Below are 24447 nucleotides of genomic sequence, written 5' to 3' on the forward strand. Positions count from 1 at the left end.
TATAGATGTGAGAATTGGACTGTGAAGAAAGCTGAGTGCCGAAGAATTGATGCTTTTGAACTGTGGTGTTGGAGAAGACTCTTGACAGTTCCTTGGACTTCAAGGAGATCCAACCAGTCCATCCTAAAGGAGACCAATTCTGGGTGTTGATTGGAAGGACTGATGCTGAAGCTGAAACTTCAATACTTTGGCCACCTCATCGAAGAGTTGACTCGTTGGAAAAGACTCTGATGCTGGGAGGGAATGGGGGCAGAAGGAGAAGGGACGACAGAGGATGCGATAGCTGGATGGCATCACCGACTCGATGGACATGAATTTGAGTGAACTCTGGGAGTCGGAGTTGGACAGGGAGGCCTGGCGTGCTGCGATTCATGGGGTTGCAGTGTCGGGCACGACTGAGCGACTGAACTGAACTGAGGACTCAGGTGACAGTGATGACGCTGGTGATGCTGGTGATGGAGCCCGCTTACTCACGCTCGGCCGCGCGCTCGTGGGGTGAGTGCAGGCGTGCGTCTCCGCAGGGCGAGGCGCTCAGGTACAGGTGAAACAGGACTCCGTCTCGCAGCCGGAAGCCGCCCTCTTTCAGCCGCTCGAAGATGGAACGCTCGCTGTCCTCGCGCCGCTTGCTGTAGACGGGCGGATGCTCAGCCGCGATATGCGGCTGGGCCCCCAGGCTCGGCTCACAGCCGCCCCCGCACCTCCCGCGTGTCTCCCCCCGCGTGGAGCCCCCTGGGTCTGGCCCCCACGGTCCTCCCCTATCTGCGTCCTCTGGGCCCTGACCCTGATTGCGTGTCTGTGCTGGGGGTCATAGGGCCCCGAGTTCCCTAGGGGACCGTCTACACTGTACCAGGTTCTGAGTCAGATGAAGAATGGGGACAGAGAGGCGCGGCCCCCCAGGAACTCTGTACGTAGACCCCTCCGGCCCCCCGCACAGGGGAGCCCCCTTCACAGAAGAGCCTCCCCTCAGCACGGAGGAGCACCCCCTGCACGGAGGAGCTCCCCACCCCCGCACGGAGGAGCCCGGCTGCGGCCCTCCAGCGGCCCCGCCCACACCCCCGTCCTGCTGGTCACCGCCCCCTTCCTCCGGGTCCAGCTGTTTCACACGTCTTGCCCCGTTGCTGATTGCTCACACAGGCGGAGCCTGGGAACCCCTTGTGTCCCACCAGCCTCTCTGCCTCCCGACTCTACGCCAGGCCCCCAGCCACAGTTCCCCAGAACCTTGGGGCAAACGCGCATCCTGGCTTTCTGCAGCCATTGCTGGTCTCCTCCCCACCATCCCCCAGAGCAGGGGCCCGGGTGTCCATTCCCCCTGCCCTCAGCCTGCAGCTGGGAGCCAGCGCACAGCCAGGCCCGGGCAATGGTGACACACCCAGAGTCAGGGGTGTTTGGAAACATTTCTGACCTGGACACTCAGGGCAGAAACCCCTCCCCACGTTAGGTGAGATCTCCAGCTCTCTTCCCCACATTCAGCCCAGGCCGACCTACTCTGGGCCTGGAACTGAGGAGAAGCTGCAGATCAGGGGCTCGGATAAAACTTCCCAGAGTGTATGAAGGCCTTGCTCCCTGTGCATCTGCTCAGCACCCCTGGGCCTGTGCCCGCTCTGTGCGGCTGCTGGGACCCTGTGTTAGAGGGTGTGGGGGACAACAGACCTGGCTGAGATGCCTGCTGTGCTCGGGGCCACCGAGAGTCTGCCCCTGCCTAGGGGGTCCTCAAGTGAGACGCCTCTGGGACGGCCCAGTGAAGAGCCGTGTGCTTTCGGGGCATGGCCGCTGGCAGGTGCAGGGCTGGCCAGGACCAAGGGGCCACCAGGACAGGGGATGCCAGGACAGAGGGACACAGGTGCAGGCCTCGTGCTCACCTCAGGTGCAGCTCCAGCTGTGCGTATAGGAAGTGGACCAGCGCCCGCCTGGCCAGGATCTCCGCATGGCAGTCGTTGACCACCAGCCCCTGGTCGTTGATGTGCTCGCCGCTGATGCACTTTGTCCCCGAGGACAGGACAACCACCTGGGCTTGCCTGGCGTCCAGGCCTGGGGAACAGAGGAGGCATCAGAGCCCGCGGCCACTGCCCTCCCTGCGGGCACTGAGTCTGCTCTCCCCGTCTGTCCCCACCCCTCCCCCCAACCTGAGTCTCAAGTTTATAAATAGACAGCCAGCTGGCCAGCAGAAGGTGCTGGGGAGCCCGGGAACCCTGCCGTCACCTGACCCTTGGCCAAGGATCACCCCCTAACTGGAAGACTCCCTGAGGGTGGGCCTGATGCCCACGTGTCCCCTCTGGTCCTGTCCAGGGCTATGCAAGCTGCTTCCTAGCCAAGCTTTCGGGTCTATGGGGAGCCCTCAGGGATATTGTTATGTAAGTAAGGAAAGCAGCTCCTGCTGCTGGGGGTCCAGAGCCCTAAACCCCGGGGCGTGGGGTGGGGTCACAAAGCCCTGCGGAACAGGAGACAGGACTGTGAGACCACCTTGAGCCAACCCGACCTGTGGTGAAGCTGAGACCCTGATTTCCAGGTTAAATCCTGAGTCCTGGCTTTCCTGAGAGCCATGCCTCCACTCAGAGGGTACCAAGGGCTCCTCCCAGAGTGACCCCCCTCCCCCAGTACATGTATCTGAAGATCAAAAGCTCTTCAAAGGTACAGCTTTACCCAGCTTCTCATTGGCGCCTTAATTAGTCCCGACCCCTCAGAACATCCTTGGACCTGCAGCCGCCTTGGTGGGTGTGGGGGGCAATAGGAGCTGATGAACTCCGTGGCTTTCCTGACACTTCTTCCTTTCTTCTATCCTTTTCTTTCTCTCCTCCCTCCCTTCCAGCCACCTCTTTCACAAGCAGCTGTGCCCAGCGTGGACAACTGATGGTCATAATTAGGGAGAAAGTGGAATATTTTGTTGAATAAGATAAGATGGTTTAAACACCCTAAAGCTACCCCTGGCACATAGACAAACATTAGATGTTAGTGTTTTTTTCTGTTATTTGTTCACTAACAAACTTAGTGTTATGTTTCCACTAAATTTAGAGACTGGAAAAAAGATGGGGATAGTTTATTGCCGCCAGAGAAAATAGGGAGTTGGTTTTTCCCCCATGAAATCTTTGGGGCAGTTACATGCTGGGCTATGACTTGATGACCATCTACATGTGGCATCTGAATGGCTTTGATGGTAGCGTCTGATTTCAGAAGAACACGGCCCAGGTTCAGTCATCTTCCCTTCTTCATGTACTCCTGACACTTGTCGCCTTCCTGATGCAGGTGGACATAGGCATTTCTGGGATGTAGCCCACAGTCAGAGCTGCTGCCCATCACCTGGTTGAGCTCTGACCCAGTGGGACCTGGTGAATTCTTCTAAACTCCTGTTCATCTGCATGTGAGCCGGGAATGGGCTGGGTGGTCCTCATGTTCTTTCTTGCTCCATTTTAAGGGGAGACATTTACCATAAATAAGTCAGCACGCATGCTATGTGGGGTCAGTGGTAAATCTGTCCTGCATTTTGTGGTTTAAACTAACAGTTTAAACCCCAGATTTAAAATCAATTGTCCATCACACTCCTCGTTTCAAGGTGTCCGCCCCTTGGAATCTCAATGTGCCCTGTGTCTCCATGGAGACGTTTGGTCAACTAAACTGTTATTATGACCGACTCCTTGGAATCCAGTTCGTCATTTACCATCTTTCACCGCAGCACGGGGCTTCTGTCCAGTTCATTTGCTCCTACTCATCTCCCCTGCATCCTCCTGGGCATAAATAAAATACCCCACTTTTAATTTTACTATTGAAGCAACTGCCAGTCATTCAGGAAAAGAGGAAAAGAAAGCATTTGGGAATATGGGGACAAAGTCCTTGAATCCTGCCTCTGTGAGGCCTCTGTGAAGGTGGACATTCCTTTTTGCTCCTGGCGGCAGAAAGAAGTCTCAACTGTATTTGATCTATCAGGATCTATTGAGTGCCAATGGGAAAGCAATGTTTAAGTGCCAGTTCTTCTCGAGCCAGAGTCCAGCCCAACTCTCCACCTCCTTGCTCACCTAAGCCAAATGCACGCAACAAAGCACCTCTTACATCTCTTAACATCTCATGACTCTGAAAGGTTGACTGACGTTCCGATGCTGAGCTCATCAGCGCTTCCAGTTTTCCCAGAGAAGACAGGCCTGGCCGCTGCCCAGAGGGCCTGGCATTCTGGGTGGGGCTGTCCTGGGCTGTGCTCTCCACTGCCCAACTTCAAGGAGGTGTGTTTTTTCAGGGCGGGTATAAATCCCAGGCATTCATGTATGTTTAAAGCTGCATGTTAACTTAAATGGGAAAGAGTTAACTTAAACGGGAAAGAGTGAAACCAAAGCTTCTAACTTTTGCAGGCCAGGCTGGCAAAAGACAGTTTTAAATGTAAACTTCTAAAAATATACACTAGGGAACCCCTTTTTTGGCTCTTTCATAACCTTAGACCTAAGCAGTTGCATGGACAGATCTTCAGCACTGTGCCTTGAGTTGTGTCCAGGGCCACGTGGATGAAGGACTGGAGCCTGTGGCTGCATCTTAGCTCTGCATACCACCCTCCCCCCCCCAATCAGATGTGAGGGTCACCTGACCTCTTGGTCTTGGTGTCTGTATGTCTTCAAATTGATAATAAAGATTCCCTCCTTTCCCACTTCTCGGGGTTGGTGCAATCAACTGATAGGCGTATGTGAAAATGCTATAAAAATTGCAATTTTCATATCAACTGAGACTCATGACAAACAGCTGCTCAGAAATTGCTTCTTCATGGGAGCGTGGGCACCGTCAGAACAGAGCTTGACCCGGGCTCCACCGGAACACGGTCCAGATTTGGGTCCAGAGGCTCTGATCCTCCTCCATTTCCAGCCCCACGGGAAGGAGGGGTTCCAGGGAGAGCGTGGCTGGGGGCAGGGCTTGACTGCCAGGACCTGGGAGTGGAGGGCGTGGGAATGGGCCTGCCTTCCAGCTCTGACCGCAGAGAAAGCATGATGCTGAGTTGGGCTGAGAGCAGGCAGAGCCTGTGTCCCATTTTAATTCAGGGGCTGCCCCCCTGGAGCGGATGCGTGGGGTTGAGGGACACCTGGCAGGAGGTTCATCTCCTCGCTTCGGCCTCAGGTGGTCCCTTGTGGATGACCAACTCCTGCCCACTCCGCTCAAGGAGGCGCCTGCAGGGGGAAACAGGGTGGGTGGGGTGGGCAGCATTTCTGTTCGGGTGGGAAATCCGTGTGTGGTGCCTACGATGACTGGACCAATATTTTACTCACAAATGTGGATGTTCAGACAGAAATCATAACCAGGATAAAAGGGAAAAACTGAAACTAAAGAAAGACTCCACCAATCACAGAGGAATCACTGTGATTAGGGACCAGAGACAGGCTCAGTAATGTGCTGGTGAGTCAGAGAAACCTGGAGAGACTGGCTGGCAGTGAAACAAGAAGAGCATCCTCTGAAGAAATAGGAACCAGAGGACAAGACAGGAGTTGTGGACAGTAGCTTGCAAAAATTAGAACACAGGGCAGCTGAAGAGCTGTCACATACACAGGGAATTTCCAGGAACACAGAGTAAAAGGTAGATTAACAGCAGGTCTTCCCTGGTGGCTCAGATGGTTAAGAATCTGCCTGTAATACAGGAAACCTGAGTTCGATCCCTGGGTCAGGAAGATCCCCTGGAGAAGGGAAGGGCAAACCAGTCCAGTATTCTTGCCTGGAAAATTCTAGGAACACAGAGTAAAAGGTAGATTAACAGGAAGGTGAAAGACAGGGAGTTAGCTGAGAATGTTGAAAATTTGACAAAAATGTGAATGAAAGAAGGAATTTATCAAATGATACAGGAAAAATTGCAAAATAAATGACTTAAATATGTCAGGGAAGGTGACTGGCTCACACCTACATGGTCTTATGAAATTACGTAGCATTCAAGTGAAAAAGACCATGCCCTCCCGTGGCAGGGGTGGGGCGACCACTGCAAACAGATGTCAGTTAGGACATTCCTAGTCAGAGATACTGGATAAGAGAGCAGAGAAAAGCCCTGGAAAATACCCAGGGCAAGCAAGTGTGAGCTCAGACACCCCAGCTCACCCTCCCAGGAGCAAGAGACCTGGGTTAAGAAGCTCCTGGAGATGTGGAGATTCAGTTTCCATCCTATGCATTTTAAAGATGTTTCTAGAGACAGAAGGAGAATGGCATGGATGCTGAGACAGCGGTCCAGTCGGGTGGTATGGGACCCCTGGTCTGGTGGGCAGAGACTCCAGCACCAGTGCACCCCGCAGGTGCGAGGGCTTGGAGGTCATGTGACCACCACCCCCCCCAAAAGTGGTTTAAGGAAGTCTAGCTGGTTGGACCAACCTTCAGTGTCACATGGTCTGAGAGGTGGGGGGCTTGAGGATGGATGTGACCCAATAGGGGGAAAGGCTCTTTCCTCAGAGATGCACCCCCACCTGCGGCTGAGAACTGTGAGATTCCTGCAAGCCACCTGACTTTGCCACGCAACTTACAGCATCCTGAGTGTGGATGCTGCTTAGTGGTTTCAGTCTTAAACCCATGGTGGAGGTGAGATAGAGGAGATGGCCAAGGCACAGAACACAGAAGAGAGTATGAACACCATCGCTGATGACATAAAAATCCATCCACATGCAGAGACGTCACCGGGGGAAGACAGGGTTGACACCACCAGCCCCAATTTACAAAATGGAAAGTGGAGACGCCCCATCCAATCTAACAGGGTGAAAAGCAAAGGGTTAAGTGTATATTATAGATACAGAAATGGAAAACAACATAATATCCATTTTTAATAGTGTGAATCAATTGATAAGATTTAGAATAGAAAATCTTGAAACATAGAACCAGCACAGTATTTAGAGTCACAAGAGCAAAATTTAAAATTATTAAAATGTCTGCCTCCCAAGAATATACAATGGATTAAAGACAATCTCTTTAACAAGTAGTGCTGGGAAAACTGGTCAACCACTTGTAAAAGAATGAAACTAGAACATTTTCTAACACCATATACAAAAATAAACTCAAAATGGATTAAAGATCTAAATGTAAGATCAGAAACTATAAAACTCCTAGAGGAGAACATAGGCAAAACACTCTCCGACATACATCACAGCAGGATCCTCTATGACCCACCTCCCAGAATATTGGAAATAAAAGCAAAAATAAACAAATGGGACCTAATTAAACTTAAAAGCTTCTGCACAACAAAGGAAACTATAAGCAAGGTGAAAAGACAGCCTTCAGAATGGGAGAAAATAATAGCAAATGAAGCAACTGACAAACAACTAATCTCAAAAATATACAAGCAACTCCTACAGCTCAATTCCAGAAAAATAAATGACCCAATCAAAAAATGGGCCAAAGAACTAAATAGACATTTCTCCAAAGAAGACATACAGATGGCTAACAAACACATGAAAAGATGTTCAACATCACTCATTATCAGAGAAATGCAAATCAAAACCACTATGAGGTACCATTTCACGCCAGTCAGAATGGCTGCTATCCAAAAGTCTACAAGCAATAAATGCTGGAGAGGGTGTGGAGAAAAGGGAACCCTCTTACACTGTTGGTGGGAATGCAAACTAGTACAGCCACTATGGAGAACAGTGTGGAGATTCCTTAAAAAACTGGAAATAGAACTGCCATATGACCCAGCAATCCCACTGCTGGGCATACACACTGAGGAAACCAGAATTGAAAGAAACATGTGTACCCCAGTGTTCATCTCAGCACTGTTTATAATAGCCAGGACATGGAAGCAACCTAGATGTCCATCAGCAGATGAATGGATAAGAAAGCTGTGGTACATATACACAATGGAGTATTACTCAGCCATTAAAAAGAATACATTTGAATCAGTTCTAATGAGGTGGATGAAACTGGAGCCTATTATATAGAGTGAAGTAAGCCAGAAAGAAAAACACCAATACAGTATACTAACACATATATATGGAATTTAGAAAGATGGTAACAATAACCCTGTATATGAGACAGCAAAAGAGACACTGATATACAGAACAGTCTTTTGGACTCTGTGGGAGAGGGAGAGGGTGGGATGATTTGGGAGAATGGCAATGAAACATGTATAATATCATGTATGAAATGAGTTGCCAGTCCAGGTTTGATGCATGATACTGGATGCTTGGGGCTGGTACACTGGGACGACCCAGAGGGATGGTACAGGGAGGGAGGAGGGAGGAGGGTTCAGGATGGGGAACATGTGTATACCTGTGGCGGATTCATTTCGATATATGGCAAAACCAATACAATATTGTAAAGTTAAAAAATAAAATTAAAAAAAAAAAAAAAAAAATGTCTGCCTCCGAGTTTGCCTGGGGGCAAGGATGGAAACTTCCATTTGTAAGTTCTCTTCTCTTTGTGCTTTTCCCAGTGAATGCAGTGTTTTCATAAAGGTAAAAGTGGTGCTGTTCATAAGTATATATTTCTGCCATTGTATTTTTCAGAGTGGCTACAAAACGGCATCAGTCTCACTCGTGAGATAATTGATGTGGGTGAACTGGCTTCCTGCCTAAAAATGGAGGGGATGACATGTCAGGTTTTATTTCAAAATAAACTTAATTTATAACATTGTAATATATGTTATAAAAGCTAGAAAAAGACACATCACCCCCTTTTAAAGTTTCTTAGGCATTTGCTTGGATAACTGAATTAGAATTATGATTACATTGCCCATCACCTTTAAGTAAGTGAATATTTGAAAATATTTCTATTAGTTGTTTTGCAAAATATTTCCCAATCTCTTTTTAATCAACAAGTTTACTAAACCTTCTCTTTATAACAGGAAAGTAAATTTCAGTAATTTATTCTTCCATGGTCATAAGTTACTAATCAGTGTAGGTTTACCATGTAAAGTCTCACATTCATGTAATATTGCACGCATATGTGCTCAGTCATCTCAGTCCTGTCCAACTCTTTGCAACCCTACATAGCTCGCCAGACTCCTCTGTCCATGGGATTCTCCAGGCAGGAACACTGGAGTGGGTTGCCACACCCTCCTCCAGGGGAATCTTCCCAACCCAGGAATTGAACCTGTGGCTCCTGTGTTTATGCATTGGCAGATGGATTCTTTACCACTGAGCCACTGGGGAAGCCCATGCTATATTGGGTTGGCCAAAAAATTCGTTTGAGGTTTTCCATAACATTTTATGGAAATGCATAAAATGCGTTTTATGCATTTAGTTTCTTTACGTGGATTGCCTGCCTCAGTTGGATTGAGGGCTGCCTCCAGCGGCAGTGGTCTGGACTGGGGAGGGGGGCTCTTAGCCCTTAGTTTGGGACATGTTTTATTCTATCAAGGCAGAGTGGCAGGGTTACAGAATCCTGGTGGCTCCCGTGGGGCACCTGCTCCAAATTCAACAGTGTCACTGATGGAAGAGACTTGCCTTTGACTTAGAGCATTACCCTTATAAAGTGATTCTTACTTTTCAGAGCTCTTCATGTCCTGTGTCCTGGTCACCAGCTTACCCTGGGAGGAGGCATTTTCATTTCCATTTTCCCAATGTGGAAAGACTGAGTGAGTGTCCTCGTGCTGCTGCCCCGACCCCAGTGGCCTTGCACTCGGTGGCCCTGGAGGAGCCTCTGGTGTCTAGGGTGAGAGGGAAGCGGGCCAGTTGTCTGACTTCTAACACCCAGGCTTTTGGACAATAATCGTTCCCTGGTAGGTCATTACCAGCTCACCCCAAACTTTGCAGCTAGAAACAGTTGAATTCAAATAACCAGATGGCTAGTTACTATTAGTAGGTTGTTTAATAGTGAGATGTTTTCACCCAAATTGATGGTTTAAAACTAAGCATCACTTTCTTGAACCTGGCTGGTAAGAGCAGCCTTGATGGGCTGTTTGTCGCTGTTCTGGCACCGTCCGTGAGCGGTTAGGGGTGGAGGCTGGAGAAGGCCTGCCTTCTGTCTCCTGCAACGGGTTTGTTCAGGGTGGTGTGCGCCCTGAGAAGGGGATTGAGGAATCTCGGGGTAAGGGATTCCCTGTGGGGCCTGACCCTGGCTGAGCTCCTGTAGGCAGGATGCTGCAGTCCCCCGGATGACGAGGTGTGGGGACATGCCTGACGAAAAGGGACTGCTGTGCCCTCCGGTCGCCCTTCTTCGGGGTTCTGGGGGGTGGACTGTCTGCTCTGTTCCGTGTCTTCATGGGGAGGGGGTCCTGTTTCCAGGCTCGCCCCCTCTTCCCGGCGGGGAGGTGTTACCTCGGGTCATGACGATCCCGGCCAGCGCCTTGTGGCGGGCGTGCGCTGAGGCCAGGCCCGCAGCCAGCTCTCGGAACTTCTGTGTGACCAGCTGGGACACGGCATCTGCGAACTCCTGGAAAACACAAGCAGCAGCCTTGTGACCGCGCCTCCTCCCTCCTCCACTCTGCCCGCGGCCCACCGCCCGCTCTGTGACCCCCTGGCCTCAAGATGGCAAGCTGGCCACAGCGATTCTGGCCCAGCGTGGCCCCGGGGCATGAGCCCCCAAGCAGGACCCTGGGGGGACTGTCCCTGCCTCCTTCCCGCCTCGCAGAGGCTTCCTCCAGTTGCGGGTGAGCTGGTGCTCACACCACTGACAACCGGTTCCCACTTTCTTCCCTGTGTCACAGAACCAATCACCCCAACACCCAGGAATCACCCCAACATCTGGGAACCGCCCTTTCTCTTCAGTGACTTCCCAGGTGCTTCCTGGATGGCGGGGTCCAGAGCTCCCCACCCCCGCTTCTGAGTGCCCCCTCCCACCCTGTCCCCATCCAGCCTCTGAACCACCCGTCCTCCATCAAGACCTTCCTTTAAACATCTCCCCTACAGGTCTTTTTTCTTTATCCTTTTAAGGGGTCCTTGACATTTATGTTAAGCGTATTTCTCAATTAACATTTTATAAAGGTGAATGTAGAAAGAAAAAAGCAAAGATTTCTTTAACTTTTCTTACTCTGGGTGGAGGACAGTCTAATTAAGATGTACAGGGGTATTTAGCCGGTTAAAATTTATCTCTTTGGTATTTAACCAGTATCACTTCCTAGGGCGGCTTTGAGACGTCTTGCTTCTTTGGTATTTAACCAGCATTACTTTCTAGGGTGGCTTTGAAAAGTCTCGCTTGTAGTTTTGCCAGGGGGAGTTTTATGGAATGTTTATATATTGAACTATGACCCTTAGTTTTTCTGGGTTTAAAAGTCAGAAGAAGAGAATCGTGAATAACCACCTGCATTGGAAAAGTGCATGTCCTCTGTTAAGGCACTGAGGTGTCTCCTCAGACCTGGGAAATGAACAGACTGGGGCTTCATAAGGAACTCAGCCTGGAGCTTTCTGTGCTCAGGCCTCCTTCCCTCACAAACCTTCTCCACCCCCCACCCCCCAGTCCCCCGTCTCCCCAGCCCCCCATCCCTCATCCCCAGCACTGCAACTATTTTCAGTGATTGGCTTTAATTAGATCACATACATGCTTGCAGCTGCATGTAGTTCTTCATAGTTGGATTTGTATGTGTAAATGCTGTTGATTACGTGGTGTGTTAGAAACCAGGCAGAAACTTAGAATTCACGTTGGGAGACGCAGACTTACCATCTAATTTAACACTAGGAATTTTTAATGTTTTAATCACTTGAGATTTAATACATACAGTCAACTCTGGTTACTGCAAACCCAACTAATCAGACTCTGAGATAATTTGATTTTTCTCCATTTGGTTTATGGTAGAAGCAGCTAAATGCTCAAAAGCAAGCTCGTGTCTTGAATTATTTTTGTAAGTTCAGGTTCCAGGGTGCCTCCATGGGCTCTGTGGAGCTCCTTCAGTCTCCTAGGGTGGAGGTGAGCACCCCAACCAACAGCAAACTTTGAGGGGGTCTTTCCAGCCCACTTTCCAGGTCAGAAGCAACAGTTAGAACTGGACATGGAACAACAGACTGGTTCCAAATAGGAAAAAGAGTACGTCAAGGCTGTATATTGTCACCCTGCTTATTCAACTTATATGCAGAGTACAGCATGAGAAACACTGGGCTGGAGGAAGCACAAGCTGGAATCAAGATTGCTGGGAGAAATATCAATAACCTCAGATATGCAGATGACACCACCCTTATGGCAGAAATTGAAGAGGAACTAAAAAGCCTCTTGATGAAAGTGAAAGAGGAGAGTGAAAAAGTTGACTTAAAGCTAAACATTCAGAAAACGAAGATCATGGCATCCGGTCCCATCACTTCATGGGAAATGGATGGGGAAACAGTGGAAACAGTGTCAGACCTTATTTTTTTGGGCTCCGAAATCACTACAGATGGTGACTGCAACCATGAAATTAAAAGACGCTTACTTCTTGGAAGGAAAGTTATGACCAACCTAGACACCATATTCAAAAGCAGAGACATTACTTTGCCAACAAAGGTCAAGGCTATAGTTTTTCCATGGTCATGTATGGATGTGAGAGTTGGACTGTGAAGAAAGCTGAGCGCTGAAAAATTGATGCTTTTGAACTGTGGTGTTGGAGAAGACTCTTGAGGGTCCCTAGGACTGCAAGGAGATCCAACCAGTCCATTCTGAAGATCAGCCCTGGCATTTCTTTGGAAGGAATGATGCTAAAGCTGAAACTCCAGTACTTTGGCCACCTCATGCAAAGAGTTGACTCATTGGAAAAGACTCTGATGCTGAGAGGGATTGGGGGCAGGAGGAGAAGGGGACAACAGAGGATGAGATGACTGGATGGCATCACCGACTCGATGGACATGAGTTTGAGTGAACTCTGGAAGTTGGTGATGGACAGGGAGGCCTGGCGTGCTGCGATTCATGGGGTCGCAAAGAGTTGGACACGACTGAGCGACTGAACTGAACTGAACTGAACGTCCAGCCCACAGGCTGCACATTGCAGCATCAATGCTTTCTGGTCTAGTCCGTCCCTGATGGGGAGGAGAGGGGTCCTACAGAGATCCATGAGTCTGGTCTAGTCCGTCCTAGGGGGAGAGGAGAGGTCCTACAGAGACCCCCCAGTCTGGTCTAGTCCATCCTGGGGGGAGGGGAGGGATCCTACAGAGACCCCCGAGTCTGGTCTGGTTCAGCCCCTGGGCACAAGCCCAGCAAGAGTTGTGGTGAAGCCCCTCCTGGCACCCTCAGGGTGGGTGGTCTGCCCATCAGGACAGTGGACAGGGAGATTCTGGTGGGGTCTGGGTGGGGCAGTAGAGGCTGGATGTGGGAATGGGTGAGAAGCCAGCTTTGCAATATCGAAAGCCCTGTGCAGAGAAGCTCTAAAGACACACTGCAAAAATCCTGAATAATGAGCTGAAGCGCCATTTGCAACACAAATTCCTTGTTAAATATGAAAAAGAGGATGTCTGGCGGCTGGTGATTTAGCTTCCGAAGGTCCCTGGGTAGCGGGAGAGGGTCACTCTGTCTTCCCCAAGTGGGTCACAGCCTCTCTTGGGGTTTACAGTGGGAGGAAACGTGATGCCCAGGGGCCCGCCGCCTCCCCCATGCCCCCTTCTCTCTGCAGGAGCAGATGGGATGACTGGGGTAGGGGCTGCAGAGTCTGCAGAGCTGCCCAGCCCCTTCAGGGCCTGACGAGCTCCGTCTGGGGTCCACTGATGCTTTTCGTGCAGAACTTGGCACAGGTTGGACACTTGGAACAGAAGCAATCAGAGGAGAGTGGACTGGCTTCTGGTTAAATGATGGTGATCGTCAGGTGGCTCTGCTTCCAGAGCTTAAGTGGGGAAGTTGGCTCGGCATTTAATGAGCTGCACGTTCCCAGCGAAAACAGGAATGCAATGCTACTTGTGTGTATGTGGTCCGCATGCTGCCCGCCGGCCCCAATTACCGAGGCAAATTACCAGCCTTATTCAAATAGGAAAAATAAACTTTAAATAGGACCACCAAAAGACTCAAACTCCACTTATTTCCAACACTAATATTTTGAAAGGCCTAAGTAAATAAAATGAGTTGCAGGAGCAGTCCTTGGGGTAAAATTGACATTCAGCCAAAGTGGGGAGGATATTAAAATCGATAGATTATGAGGGAGAGAGCTGTGGGTAAATATTTTCCTGCTGAAATCCTGCCTTCGGGTTTATGCTGCTGGAATATCAGAAAGGTTAGATTTGCATATGGGCAGGGCAGGATGGGGCACCCTCGCCCTCCTGTCCACCTTGTCCACAGCACATGAGGTGAGTGGGCATCCGGAGGCGGAGGCAGGCTGCCAGCGGTCGAGACAGTGGGGCTGACTTGTGTCCTCTCTTGGCCGTCCATGCAGCCGGAACTGGGAAGGCTGGAGAAAAGCTGCGGGGATGGTCATCAGGCCACCAGAGGGCGGGCATGGCTCAGAGGGGGCCCCATGAACACGAACAGGCGAGGATCTTCCCCCGCCTCCCTCTCAACGTTCTTCTGGGTCTGAGGAAAAGCTGGTCTCTGGGCCTTGGTCATGGCTCCTGTTTACTGACAATGGCAATAAAGCCTCATTCATTTCAAAGTCAGGGACTGGTGAACACGTGTGCAACGATTCAATTATTCTATATCTTGAATTACTGAATGCCTATAACGAATCTGAAAGAAGGTATGAAAGATGGAAGGCCTTTGTCACCCTTTCCCAGCACCATGGAAAAGCTCTGAACTTGGCACAGAGCTCGGATAGTGATGGTCGAGATGGCCATTCCAGTAACAGCTTCTCTGGTGCCCACGACTCCCCTGGGCCGTCCCTCCCCGCTCCCTGGATGACCCTGACCCTGAGGTGTGCCATCTGCTGGGCGCGCTTTCAAAGAACCTGGACGACGGGTGAACATCGAAGGGCCCGGAAAGCTGTGTATTGACTTGACCTACACCCCTGGGCACGGATATGTGAATGCGTCGGTTGTAAGGAGCAATCACACACACATCAAAGCTCCACGCAGCCAAGTTTAGTGAAAATTTGGCAATTTGGGGTGAGAAGATGCTCATCAGTTAGGCCATTTGCTGATCTTTTATCACCTGGAGTCAGGCTGACCGCACTGCCGGCGGACTGGCTGGTCTACACTCGTCTTTCTGACTCGTCCATCCTGCTGTCAGCCTCGGGCCAGGTGTTCTGGGGTCACTGATGAACATTGTATTCATCAGCCCAGTGCCCGGGTGGCACCTTCCTGATCATCTTGGCAACAGCAGTGTCCACACCCCCCCCCGCCACATACACACCCCCCCACACCCCCACACCCACACATACACCCCCCCATACACCCCCCACATACACATCCCCCCACCACACATACACCCCCCACCCCCCAACACATACACACCCCCACACACACCCCCACACCCACACATACACCCCCAAACGCCCCCCACACATACACATCCCCCCCACCCCCACACACATATGCACCCCACACACACCCACCAACCCACACACACCCACACTCCACACACATACACACACCCACCCTTAACACATACACACCCCACACACATACACACCCCACCCACCCCCACACCCCGCACACACCCACCCCTCACACACCCCCACTCCACCCACACCCCCACCCCCCACACACCCCCACCCCCACCCCTAACACCCCCACCCTCCACATACACCCACCCCACACACATACACACACACACACACACACACACACTCCTACCCTCCACACACACCCACCCCCTACACATCTCACCCCTCAAACACCCCCACACTGCACACACCCCCATCCATACCCCAACTCCACACACACCCACCTTCCACATACACACCCACCCACACTCACACCCCCCACACCTCCCACACATACACATCCCCACCCCCACACACACACCCCCCCACACACATACACACCCCCCCACACATCCACCCTCAACACATACACACCCCACACACACACCCCCACCCCCACCTCCCCACTCCCAGCCCCTCACACCCCCCTCACCCACCCTGCACACACCCCCATCCCGCACACACCCACCCTCCACACACACACACACCCCAGACCCCCACCCTCACCCCAACATCCCCACCCTCCACACACACCCCTACCCTACACACACACACCAACACACACCCTCATTCCCCACACACCCTCACCCCAACATGCACCCACCCTCCACACACACTCCCACACCACACACAGCCCCACCCCACACACACCCCCACCCCACACATACGCCAACCCCCACACACCCCCACCCCACACACATCCCACCCCATACACACCCCATCCCACACACCCCACCCCACACACACCCCATCCCACACACACCCCACCCCACACACATCCCACCCCACACATACCCCACCCCACACACCCCCACCCCACACACACCCACACCACACCCTCCCCATACCACAACACACCCATCCTCAACACACATCCACCCTCCAGACACACACCTACTTCACACACACCCACACCACACATATCCCCACATCACACACACACCCACCCCCTCACACACTCCCACACTACACACACCCCCACACCACACACACCCCCACCCTCCACAGCCCCCTACCCCAAGACCCCCATCCCACACACACACCACTCCCCCACCCACAAACCCCAAAGTGTATGTTGCCTTTGGGGCCTCTGGAGTGCCCCCAAACCCCCACCCTAGGGCTGGGAAATTAATCAAAATTTATTGAGCAAGACACTAGTGGGTTTCAAGTCTGATTTCAAGCTTCTGAAATCCAGAGATGAGTCAGATGGGGTCCTCTGTCTGAAGGAGCCCCTGACTGAATATCCCCCCAGGGCTGGGGGCCTGCCTGGAGCTGAGTGACCAGGGCAGCCCATCCCCTTCACCTACATATAGACCCAGAGGGGCCGCTGTGGTCACCTGTCCACAGCCCAGCAAGCTGAGGGGAAGTAAGGAGACCCCACGTTTGTTACCTTGAATAACTGAGAGTTGAGGTTGTGTGCACAAATGCCAGGTATCTACATATCGATTAGGTAAATTGTAGTTACTCACAATTATCTGAATGGTTAGATATAGACATATTCATTTAAACATGTTAACAGCAGTTACTGCTTTAACAATTAACTTCAATACAATAAACATGTAGAAGAAAACTAAAACCACATTGGAAAATGTGATATTTCTGCTTTTGTTGCACTGGTGCTTTCTCAGGGAGATATTTTGCATCTGGGTCTAATTAGAATCTTTAAATTCTCATTAGTGTGAAAACATGAGGACGTGCACAGATGAGGGCCTCTGTTTGGGGCTGATTCATGGCTGTTTGAGCTCATCTGGATCGAAGACGACGTAAACAAGAAGAATCACTGCTGCGCATCAAGAGGGAAGGGCTCTCTGTGGGGAGCGCAGCCCCTCAGAGGAAGCGGCGTTTACTTTCTTAGCTTTTGTTAAATTTGGGAGCAGTTGTTTAGTTATTGCCTGAATAGCAAGGGAGCCTCACACCTGTTCTGAGAAATTACCAGGACATCAACGCCGTTCTCCAAATGCTGAGCTCTCAGACCCTTCATCTCGTGACTTGGACCCTAATCTCATCTCTTTACCCTGAGAATCAGTTCCCAAAGGAGAAATAAAGTTGGTTAAAATTGCTAACTAGCTTTGAACAGCACACCTGTAGTGCTGACTGAAGCTGGGACTGGGCAATTCTTCAAGTTCATGGAGGCCCGAGACCAGGGATCCACCACCACGTGTGAGAGACAGCTGTGTGAGACACGTGGGAGAGGCAGCTGGACATCCATAGTGGGGAAGGTTGTTGTCCCCGCTCCCTGGACACAGCACCGCGGGACACACACCTGGGCCCTTGACCTGGTTCTTCCCACTCTGGGAACCAGCGCCACCCCCGGGCCACCACGCATGCCACCAGCTGGTGCCTGGCACCACAGCAAGTGAAGAGCTTTCCCACTGAAGCCAGTCCTTAAAGTCTGGAAAGGGCGACCGTCCCTTCAACTCACAGACACCAAGGCAAGATGTGACTACCAGGAGCATAAAGGACATGGAGCCATGACACCAAAACACGTTTCCAGTAAACGGCACTGGGAAAACCGGAGATTTACAAGTTTCCTGAGAAAGGATTCAAAACAACTGTTTTAACCAAAGCTCACTGAACTACGAGAGAACGCAGATAGACAGCTCAACAAAACCAGGAAAGCAATTCATGCACAAAACGAGGAGCTTAATGGAGACAGAAATCATTAAACAGAACCAAACAGAAATTCCGGAGCTGGAGAATACAATGACTGTGATGAAAAAACACAGCAGGGAGCTTCACCAGCAGACCTGGTCGAGCAGGAATTCCTCTTTCTAGAGAAATCTGTGAACTCAAAGACAAGTCACTTGGAACTATCCGGGGGAGAAGAAAGGAAAAAAAGATGGACAGGAGAGGGATTTATGGGACACAGTTAAAGGACCGATGGACACGTTAAGGGAGCCCAGAAGAGCAGAGGCAGAACAAGAGGCAGAAAGCTTAAAGAAACAGCGATAAAAAAGCTTCCTGAACCTGGAGAAGGAAACAGACACAGACTCAGGGAGCAAAGGATCCTAAGCGGTTTGAGCAGGACGAGGTCTATGCCAGGACATGCCGTGATTCCATGACGGAAGTCGAAGACAGACAGAGGCTTCTGAAAGCAGCAAGAGGCAAGGGACTCATCCTGCTTAAGGGATGCCCGTGAGGTCCCCACTGGGTTTTTCAGCAGAAACCTCGCAGGCCACAGAGGTGCATTCAAAGCACCAAGGAAAGAAAAAGGCCACTCTTTGAAAATGAAGGTGTCTCCCAGGCAGACAAAGCTGAGGGATCACATACTTGAGACCAGCCTCGCGATGCGTGTGCACACACACCATGGAGTTGTGTTCACCTTTATGAAAAAGGGGATACTGAGTCTGCGGCAACGTGGATGGGCCTGGAGGACACAGAAACCCGAGGTACTCGTGGAATCTACAGGAGCGCTGGGTGATGCTGCAAATTCTCTGAAGACAAATGGGCCGTGGAGACAATGCCCCCAGGTGTGTCGGAAGCACGGCAGATCCTCTGGGGTGACAGTGGGTTCTTACTAGATTCATATCTGTTAGTGCTCGGCCAGAGGCACCTGCACTCTGAAAGGATTTGGCGTCGCCCCACTGAGCGCCTTTATCTCAGTGAAAGGGACTGTGTCTTCATATCCTGCCCCCACGGATGGATGAAGGGCCCTCAGAGGCGGCGGAGGGACAAAGAGCCCTTGTTGTGGGCGCGGTCCGAGTCCCCAGGCGTCCTCTGGGCAGAACGGACACTTGGGAGCTGCCCCGGGGACCAGAGGCCCAGGGTCCCCAAAGCCTGGTGGCCGTCTCAGGAGTGGGGATGAGCCTTCAGGGCCTCGGGGGTAGGGTTGGGGGAGACTGCATGGCGGTCAGTGTCTGCCCCAGCCTGGCCTGGCCACCGAGCTGCTTGGCCACCAAGCTGGTGTCCAGGCTGCACAGGGCGTCCAGCTCCGCCTGGGAATGGTGGCCTTCCTGACTCTATGTGTGGACACTGAGCGTGGCCTTTGCCTCACTCCTCAGGCACAGACTGGACCCTGGCACCCCAGGGTCGGGAGCTGCTCCACGTGGGGCCTCGGGCCTCACCCATCCACACCTTCCACTGAAGACATGGGGCCCAGGGTGGATCCTCACCTGGGAAGGTCAGCTGACAAGTGGAGGCCTGAGGGTCGCTCCCCTCACCAGTGCCCCCACCACACTCAGCAAGAATCAGGACCCACAGCAGGAAGTCAGTCCCATGTGGTTCCAGATGGGTCCCCGAATGCCCCACCCCCTTAGCCTTGCATGGACGCAGCATCCCTGGGTCCTGCCCTCAGCCTCCTTGTCAAGGTCACTGTCCCCAGGACGCTCTACTGGGCTGGGCGTTGAGCCCAGAGCATGGGGTCCACGCTTACCCTGACCCTTAACCACGCTCCGCTTCCCCATCCACACCACACCACACCCGTCCGTCCGTCCGTCCTTCTGTCCTGAGATTCCCAGCCTGTCCCAGAGGGAATCTCAACTAAACTAAGAGAACCTAGAGCACCAGGGCTTGCACTTAGAACAGAGCAGACAAAACAAATGTCTGTCCAGAGCGAAATAGAAAACAATTTGTAAGTTACATTTCCAATAAGCATCACTTTACTGCAAAGCCTACTTATCCCCTGGTTAGACAGAGTGCTGGGCTCTGAGGCTGGTCTGGGTCCTTCCTTCTCTGCGAGGACATCTGGGATCATGACACACAGACCGAGCTGGCAGCTTTCTCTTTCTCCTGATACAACGAGGCGGCTGTTTGCAGGGGCCTTGCTGCACCCGGGGCGGGGGAGGGGCCTGCGTCCCCTCGTGGGGTGGTGGCGGCACTGCATGGTGAAACTCCGTCCCTCCCCTGGACGTTGTGCATCTGGGGGAGGTGACCCCGGTCCTCCATCTGAGGTCTTGGCCCACTCCTGGCAAGTCTGCGACCTGGGGGCCCAGGTCAAGGACTGAGAGGCAGAGGTGTGTGTGTACCATGGCTGCAGCCTGTTCTCCATGTGAGGGTCCTTGTTAGGGGATGATGCTGGCATGAGAACCAGCCAGGAGTTTCCTCAATAACTTGTGGGGAGAAAAAACCCATAGCCTTCAGGAGCAGGTATGTTGCTAAGAAACCAACATTTTTTACTGAAAAGTTGAACCTTTTTAGAAGAGTCTTTGTCTCATCCACAGAGAGAGAGAGAGAGAAGAAGGAGAGATTTCTAAGCAGCCTGACTTTTCCTGGGATCGGTTTTCCTTCCTTCCCCTCTGCCTTTCTTCTTGTGCACATTTAAAGACCTGCTGATAGGTTTTGGAGAGCAATCTGCCTTTGTTGTGAGCGTCTCGGATTTTCCCTTTGCGTTCTAAGGGCACTCCCCAGGAAGGCTTGGAGATGCCACACAGACTATTATGCCAGTGGAGGTCTGTCCAGTTTCTGATAAAACCAGAACTAATTTATTTTTTGTTTATCCTCCGCTGCCTTTGACAAAGTTTCCTCTGGAGATGTGTATCTTCATTCTCAGCTCCTTGGGTTTGTCATCTTTTCGCGCTTTGTTTTGCAACTGACAAGGGGAAAAAAAATCTGACACCAACCTTGGAAGACGGTAATGCATTCAAGACTTTGTTTTCCTCACGGATCTGATAAAAATCTTGCCTAAAACCATGTCCAACCTTTTCAGCAGGAAGTCCAGATGGCCTTGCAGCCTGGATAACAGACTGCAGTCGCTGATGCTTCGTGGATTGTCGGATTGTCTTTCTCAAAACATAAGATGCAAAACGGAAGACAGCATCTGGGGTCCAGGCAGGGCTGGTTGGAGGGGCTGGCGGTCGTCGGGGAAGGGAGAGCAAGCGAAGGAGATATGTGAGATCCCATGGAAGACGGGCTTTTGCGAAGAAGGCTCTGTCAGGTGGGACAGGTTGGGGAGGTGGCTGAAGTCGGCTGCACAAAGGCTGGGTGATTGACAGGAGGGAGAACCGAACTTCCCTTCTGCTGCAGGTGAGCCGATAAGATCGGCCGGTGTGTCAGCGCTGTGTGCTGCGGGAGGGCTCATTTCCGAGGCCACTGGAGGCCGCCGCGTGGACATGTGTTGTCCGCTGAGTGTGGGGCTGGAGGCCCAGGGAGAATGGAGTTGCCCTGGCAGGTGGGAGGGAGGTCTCCCCATTTCCCTTTCCTTCTCAGGACGAGTGACAATCCCCCTGAACTTGGTGGCTGCAGCTGGCAGATCCTGGGTGGATGACGTGTTTATGATCCCGCTGACAAGGCCTTTGGCTCTGGAAACATGTGTGTGGGCCTGACTTCCAAGTGGCAGCCACGGAAACGGACTCAGAGCAGGCGGCAGACTCCTCAGTGACCCCTCTCGACGCTGCCAGGCCCAGGGAAGCTCTCCTATAGCCGTCGCCCCTTTACACTGAAGTTGCACCACCCCATCTGGTGGTGACACCATGGGATCAAGCCTCCCGGCCTTCTCTTTCTCTTCCAACTTCAGAGCTGTGTGGACCCTCTGACGCATCCAGCCAGCCTGCCTCCTCCCTCCGTGGGGTATCTCCTCCACCACACGTCACAGTAACTAGCTCCACCCCACCCACTGCTGTGTGTGTGCCCCGGTGTGAAGTGGTGGGTCACCACCTCACCCGCTTGCTAGCTTCTCCTGGGAGATTTAACAGCACCAGGGCAAGGATGCCCAGGGTGAGGACACATTTAACAGCACCCAGGGAAGGTCCCAGGGCAGGTCCCAGCTGCACCAGCAGGACGCCTGGGGTGAGGACAGAGGCAGGGGTGTGAGCTCACGTTCTCCTCCCGTGGGAACATCGCCAGTGTCTGTTGTGTGTGTCCATCTCCTCTCAGCTGTTCACAGAGAACAGTCCACTTCCAGTGTCCTGGGAAGGCCCAGCACAAGGCCCTTCTGTCTGGGGTCACATTGAACATCTAGGACGGAGCCCGGCACTGCCACGCTCACTGGTGGATGACTGGGGGCCAAGGGCCCGGATGTGACCCAGGAAGGAGAAAGGTCAGAAGAGTGAAAAACTGAGATGTTACACAGTCTTGGAAAGCCCACAAGGGAGTATGGAGCAGGAAGCTTGGCGGGGATGGCGTGCCATTTGGACAGCAGTCAAAGGCATCGAAATGAATTGGTTTGTACTTTTTGGCCTCTTAAAGCAACTTAGGAAAAGCTAAGATAAGGCTCTATAATTTCATGAGAAAAAATGGGGACAATGTGAGAGGTCACAATGCAGATAGAGAGGAAGAGGACCCTGAGTAGGGTGGACACAGTTGGCTGGTCATCGGAACGCCACATACCTTTGCTTCTACTCCTGCTAATGATGGGACTGCCTCTGTGCCTAGAATTCCGGTTTATTTAGAGACCACAAAAGACATGAAGGGGCTCATTAAGAATTTTTGATCTTTAGAGTTACCTAACTAAACTGTGGAACAGTGATAAATGGTTTTCTTTTGTTATTTCAAAATATTCTTCAGAGAAATAATCTCTACTGTCATCTAATATGGGAGAACTACAGCATCTTTAAAACTTGAGTATTTACATGTGGAAGCAACCCCAGTGTCCATTGACAGAGGAATGGATGAAGAAGCTGTTGTACATATACATGATGGAATATTACTTAGCCATAAAAAGAATGGAATAATGCCACTTGTAGAAACACGGATGGATTTGGAGGGCACTATGCTCAGTGAAATAAGTCAGAGAAAGACGAATAGTATATAATATCACTTACACGTGGAATAATCCAAAAAATATAGCAAACTAGTGAATAAAGCAAAAGGCAGACTCACAGACACAGAGAAAACACTAGTAGTTACCATGGGTAGAGGGAGGCAGGGAAAGTGCTTATTACGGGATTATATGAAATCCAATATGTGAAACTTCTGTAAAATTGAAAAGCATTACAGAATTAAGAAAAGCCCCTGGTTCTGGTGTCCAAAGTGTGCAAGACAGACAGCACCAGGGGCGAGCCCGTGGCCTGTGGAGACGGTGTGAGCACTCTCGGGTGCTTCCCCTGCAGGATGGGGCCTGGCCAGGTGCGCAGACCACAGACCCTGAGCCGCATCACAGACACAAGGCCAAGGTGCAGGGCTCTTTATCTGTTTGTGTTAAACTCAAACCCCAGGGCTATTCAACCTCTGAATGTCGCAGACACGGATGACACCGAGCGGCCAAGCGACGCTGTCAGCTCCGGCCACTGACAGAGCGGGACAGCTCTCCACACAGGCGAGTCGCAGGTCAGCAGACCCGTGACGGAGGACGCTTACATGTGTCACTAAGGCAGCCGCTCTAGACAGTAGGCTGCCCGTGTCTAACGTGCGCTCATCAGGATGGAAGCCTGACGAGGGTGCGGGCAGGCCCAGCTTTCCTCGCTGTCTCTCTGTCTCTGTCTCTCTGTCTCCTCAGGGTTCATTAGTTTGGCTGATTAAAGAGTAGGGTGACTAATGAGAATCTACAGTGAATATCAGGCAGTGCCAAGAAATCATTATAGAATTCCTTGTAGTTTATTTCCTGTCATTGAATTTTGTGCTGATGGCTCTGGTCTAATCCTGTCAGGTAATTCATTTTTTTAAAAAAACAGACCTTAATTTTCAGAGCAGTTTTGGGTTCGCAGCAAAATTGAGGGGAAGGTACGAAGATTTCTTGTGTACTTGCCACCCCAGCCATGTACAGCCTTCCCCGCCGTCAATATCCCCCAAAGACGGTGCACTTGTCATTTTCTCTTTTAGACCGACCTGTGTGGCTTGTGGGAACTCAGCTCCCCAAGCAGGGGTTGAACTCTGACTCCCTGCAGTGGAAGCTCAGAGTCTCAACAATTGGACCCCCAGGGAAGTCCCACAAAACCTGCCTTTAAGCCCTGCAAAGACCAGGGAAAGCATGGACATGACCCCCCCGCCCCGCCCCCGCCCCCGTCCCTGCCACAAGTCATGCAGTTGGGCTTCCCACACTGGTGGACACCGCAGGGGTCCCCACATCAGGGTGTGACGGGCACCCTCACCTTTGGGGTCATGGCATCCCCCCGGTAGGTTATCACGTTTGTGATACCTCATGGACCTACACAGACACGTCATGGTCACCAGAGCACACAGCT

At 51.7% G+C, this 24447-nt stretch overlaps 1 protein-coding gene across 1 annotated transcript in view; it reads right to left on the reverse strand.

Annotated features, from left to right (window-relative positions):
* Nucleotides 1–24447, reverse strand: part of ADARB2 (adenosine deaminase, RNA specific B2 (inactive)) — a 240215-nt gene that overhangs the window by 14082 nt on the left and 201686 nt on the right. The window contains 3 exon segments of the mRNA XM_027559470.1: nucleotides 475–626; nucleotides 1860–2028; nucleotides 10188–10302. Coding sequence (XP_027415271.1) covers nucleotides 475–626; nucleotides 1860–2028; nucleotides 10188–10302 — 436 coding nt within the window.

This window comes from Bos indicus x Bos taurus, chromosome 13 (assembly GCF_003369695.1).
Source record: "Bos indicus x Bos taurus breed Angus x Brahman F1 hybrid chromosome 13, Bos_hybrid_MaternalHap_v2.0, whole genome shotgun sequence".
Taxonomy (NCBI): domain Eukaryota; kingdom Metazoa; phylum Chordata; class Mammalia; order Artiodactyla; family Bovidae; genus Bos; species Bos indicus x Bos taurus.